At 36.3% G+C, this 5,097-nt stretch overlaps 1 protein-coding gene across 1 annotated transcript; it reads right to left on the bottom strand.

The window, feature by feature from the left end:
* Positions 1 to 2,847: 2,847 nt before the first annotated feature.
* On the bottom strand, positions 2,848 to 4,684 carry LOC148285501 (uncharacterized). The gene is made up of 2 exons (XM_088224254.1): positions 3,820 to 4,684; positions 2,848 to 3,512 (listed from the first exon to the last, which is right to left on the bottom strand). The coding sequence occupies exons 1-2, from the start codon at positions 4,682 to 4,684 to the stop codon at positions 2,848 to 2,850; spliced, it is 1,530 nt and encodes a 509-aa protein (XP_088080380.1).
* Between the last annotated feature and the right edge of the window lie 413 nt (positions 4,685 to 5,097).

Raw genomic sequence — 5,097 nt, 5'->3', positions numbered from 1 at the left:
CCCAACCGTCCATGTGCTTTGCAGCTGCAAGACGAAAAGAAAGAAGAAAAAAAAATCTTCGTTCTTTGTCGTTTAAGTGTAACATGGGCAGAATACTTCAATGTTATGAAGAGCGCTTGGAGTATTTTAAAATTGAAAAGTTAGAAACTAGGAGACAAATTATAGATATGATTTATTTGTTTGATATCATTCACAATAATGTTGACTCAGTGTTTTGTGTTCAAAATGTGTCATTGTACGTTCCCCGTAGGCGTCTGAGATCACCTGATACATTTTACCTTCCAATTTTTACAAACAATATGGCACATTTTAACCCTCTTGCAAGTATTTTAAGACTATAACAAAATAGAAAAAAAATTAACATTGACATTTATCATGACAGAACAAATGATTTAAAAAAAATATTACTATGTATCTTAAATCAAATGCCTAATCCTTATTTTTGTGTATGTAAATTAATTTTAGTCTATTTTATTACATCTTGTATGTTTTTAATTTCCCTTTTCTTTTATTTAAAAAAAACTGTAGTTTCTTATGTTTAATTTTATTTCTTTTACTCTATCTTTATTCTTATCTTTCACTAAACTTTATTTTTATTATTACTTAAATTGATTTTACACAATTATTTTATATAATTTATGAAAGATGGTGGAGTTCTATAATTGAGAATATATATAAAGAACGTTAGTAATGCTTACTTAAAAAATGTATGTATTTTATGTATTCTTGTTGAATTTCCAAATAAATAAAAAAAAAATAAAAAAAGACGTGTTAAAACATTAATTGTACAGCGCTCTTTAGGTGATTTTCACAAAGACCTTTAATCTTTGCAATGGTTTTCGGGTACGTGGAGGGAGTACTTTCACCACGATATTCCGTTTTTCATTTTTCCTGAGAAGATACGCGGTGTTCGGTGTACGATCATCCAAAAGACCGATTTTATTTAAAAGTCATTTGAGGTTATGATATTCTAATGAATAATTCATGAAATTCATTTATCATTTGTCAGCGTTCATCAATGGTATTCAATTAAATTAAAACTCTTCCTTAATAACTTTTGGGTGTTTTCTCGACTCGTTTCTTTCTGATGAAAAAAGCAGAGTCAAATTCAGAAATAAGGCAGTAGTCAAAATTGTTGATAAACTTAATTTTTTTTTTAAAAGTATTGGCAAAGCGTGAGCTGGTTCACGGTAGTGGGTATATTAAATTTTATTAATGTCATTGCGCAAATTGATAACAAGAAATTGAATCAATGGACTGACCTTTTTGTAGATTTTCTTATTCTTCTGCTCAAGTGCCAAAACTCTATATTGATAACTAACTATAATATTGATGTTTTCTTTGTCACAGTAAATTTATTTTAGTTCATTAGTAATTATATTTTATATTTTAAGCGATAAAACACGTTGTTGGATGCTCGATACCTTTGACCTCAGGACTGTAAACAAGGCCTACCCTCTCGCGATACGCGTGATCGAAGAAAACAGGGAACGTTTGATTTTAGGTAAACTAATGGACGTTATGGTTTTGAGTGTCAATCCTGGAATAAATGAAAGGAGTAAGGACTTACGGTTTCCTCCCTTTGGCACTGGTCCAGAAAGACACCGTTATCGTTTGCACTGGTCACTTTGCACGTTTTCTTGTATGTTGGTGATTCGAAATCACTGTCACGCTCGCGGTACGGTTTTCGTTGTGTTCGCGGTACGGTTTTTTTGTTGTGTTGTCACGCGTTGCTTTCTTGACTCGCCGTCAGGGAGGAGTAGGTACATTGGGATTCAAAATAAGGACCACCGGAATCAAAGGAAGGAATGGCTTGAAACTTGAATAAAAGAAAATGAATCCGAAACATACTCCCCCGCGCTGCGGAATATGACGGCATATTCCCAGTAAATGGTTCTGTTTTGGTTAACGGTTAAAGAAAATATGCCGACTGATGTGATGTATGATATGATGAAGGTTTAAGTAATACGATTGTGACTACGTGAATATGGATAATAAATGATGATGGGTGATTATAAACAATGTCTAATGAGGGATGATTATGAATGAGAACCCGATACTCATTCATCCGGAATAGGGCATAACTTTACAAGTGGTCTTTTGAATAAACCACTTTCTGTTTGCACTGATACGATAAGATGTTTTCGAGGCAATACAGCTGGATGTTTTGCGTCGTATGATAAATCTGAAGATTTTATTCTCCCACCGACCCGAAATATACCTTCACTGTTAATAAAGGGATTTAATTTTCTCATTGATTTCGGTAAATCTTTTCCCATTTTCAGATTCTGAATTTCCCCAGTGAAGGCGGTGTTTTGAACAGATTTTACAAGATACATCAAAGCTTTATGCATTTCCTGATCTGTAGGTTGACGAAGTGCTTTATCTTCTATAAGAGAAGAATTTATAAAACGTAATATTTATACTACGATTCGTTGTATTTTTCTAAGTGAAGAATAACGTGTGATTAGCACTTCTAATGGACGCTGACATGAGTCGTTAACAAGTACGTTAGGTCGTTTTTCTAATTCAATATTTCTTGCTACGTCATTAGATTTACCAATTATCAAATTCGGCCAATCGTTAAGCTCTAATTTCAGCCATGAGGGGCCCATCCACCAAAGTGGATGATGTATCAGGTCATCGGGCAACAAGCCTCGACTAGCACAATCAGCTGGGTTTTGACTGGTAGGCAATGTTGGAAATTCGATTTCCAACCAAAACCTTATATCGGGTTGATTGTGATTGAATCCAAGATAATACGATAGTTGAATCTGACCATGCATATACTTTTGTTATATTGCTGATTTTTTAATGTGTTTCAAGAATGTAATGCATGAGATCAGCTTATAATGAAGGTGCACTGAGTTCTAATCGCGGTAACGTCATGCGCTTTACGGGTGATACTCGAGATTTGGCGCATACAAGTGCCACCCGGTGATGATGATTTGCTGTCGAACTGCGTAAGTAAACAACTGCGGCATAACCAGATTCACTGGCATCACAGAATCCATGAACTTGATATTCATGAGATCCGTTGTTAGTTATACGTCGGTTTACTTTAATTTGTGTAAGATTGGGTAATTGCGTAGTGTACCTTACCCATAGGTTATGTATGTCACTCGGGATGGGGTTATCCCAAGAGACCCCGAGCAGCCAAAATCGTTGTATTAATAACTTGGCCAAGAATGTTAGAGGCGATAAAAATCCTAGGGGGTCGAATATACGGGCTAGCTCTGAAAGCATAGTCCTTTTTGTGCATGATCGGTTAAGCGGATTGATGTGATAAATAAATTGATCTTCTGCAGAATTCCATTCAAATCCTAAAATTTTGATAAAATCACGATTAGAATCGAATTGTAGTGACGAAGCTCTGTGTTCTTCGGGTATAGCATTCAGTAACTGTGGTTCATTACTTGACCATTTTCTCAACTCAAATCCTCCAGAAGACATGATACCGTTTAATTGTGTCTGGAGACTCCGAGCTGATTCTAGCGAATCACAGCCCGATACTACGTCATCAACATACAGGTCTTTCATTATTACGCTAGATGCAAGGGGAAACGAATTTCTCTCATCTTAATTGATGCATAGTTCTAATAGCAAGAAAAGGAGCCGAAGAAATTCCAAAAACAATTCGTTTGAGTCGATATTCTCGAATGGGTTCATTAGAAGAGCAACGGAATAGAATACGTTGAAAATCTTGATGACCTTTAGTCATTTTTATTTGGCGATACATTTGACGTATGTCCGCCGTAAAGACGATTGCATGAAGATGAAATCTCAAAAGAATTTCTACGATATCTGTTTGTAGTTTACACCCTGTCAACAAGGTGTTGTTTAATGAAGAACCTCGCTCATCCTTGGCCGAAGCATCAAAAACGACGCGAAGTTTTGTCGTAAGACTTTTGGGTTTCACGACTGCGTGGTGAGGAATATAATATGCAGATGAGGATTGACATTCACCGGGAGGAATGGGCTCCATATGATTGCTTGATAAATATTCCATGATATGATCATTGTATTCCTTATAAAAAATATGATTTTTCAATAGGCGCTTTTCAAGATGATAGAATCGCCGCAGGGCAATTGAATAAGAATTGACGAACGATGGTGTCTCTGAATTGCGGAAAGGTAAATTCACTACATAACGCCCATCGGACTCTCTGGAGTGAGTGTTCTGGTACATCTCTTCACATCGTTGATCGTCCGCAGAGAAATTTGATGACTCAATGTTTGGTATGTTTTCAATCTCCCAAAGTTGTTGCCCAGCACAATCTAGTCGGGTGTCATCAATTACAGACAATGAATGTGACAGTAAATTGATTTGATTGCTCGAGTTAGCAGACAAGACTCTTCCCATTAAAATCCAACCGAATACGGTATTTACGGCTGTCGGAGCCACTTCATCTCCTTCTAATTTGCCTGAAAGAAGAAACTTGGGAAACAACTCACCGCTTATTAAAATATCAATGGGACGAGGTTGGTTATAACGATTATCAGCAAACACAATATTCGATAGGTGACTATATTGAGTAGTGATTTGGTGGGTTGGCATGTCACCGCAAATACGCTCTAGTGTGACAGCTTCGGTAAAATATACTGGATCTGGTTTACCTACTGGACGTAGCTCAATGCTCACTTTATGAGAAGAGGTAGTAGGTACCTGACCATTGCCTGACATCGGGGTATCTACCTTACAACGTTTTAAACCTAATCTGTTTACGCAGCGATTTGAAATTATGTTGATTTGACTACCAGGATCGAGTAAAATACGAACGACTTGATAATTGCCATAATAATCCCTTACTTCAACTTCAGCTGTCGCTAAGAGGACAAAAGAAGGTGTAGGGTGTGATGCTGAATGCATATTGCTAAGAGTAGTAGCTGGAATGATATAATTATTTATTTATTTTTAAAAATTTGAACCTGAAGGGCAAAGAGATTTTATGTATATCAATAAATAATTAAGTTAAAATTTATCTTCTTCTCGCTGTATTTTGTCAAGTCCCCCTGACGTTGGCGATCACTACAGCAAAAGCATCTCGGTCCCACGCTACGCCAATATTATGCAGCCAGGACAACTGCTTATTGGAT

The sequence above is a fragment of the Micrasema longulum genome, unplaced genomic scaffold (genome assembly GCF_059751315.1).
Source record: "Micrasema longulum isolate JH-2025_06_02 unplaced genomic scaffold, ASM5975131v1 h1tg000031l, whole genome shotgun sequence".
Lineage (NCBI taxonomy): Eukaryota > Metazoa > Arthropoda > Insecta > Trichoptera > Brachycentridae > Micrasema > Micrasema longulum.
Note: the sequence above shows the minus strand (reverse complement) of the source record. Positions and strands in the feature narration are given on the sequence as shown.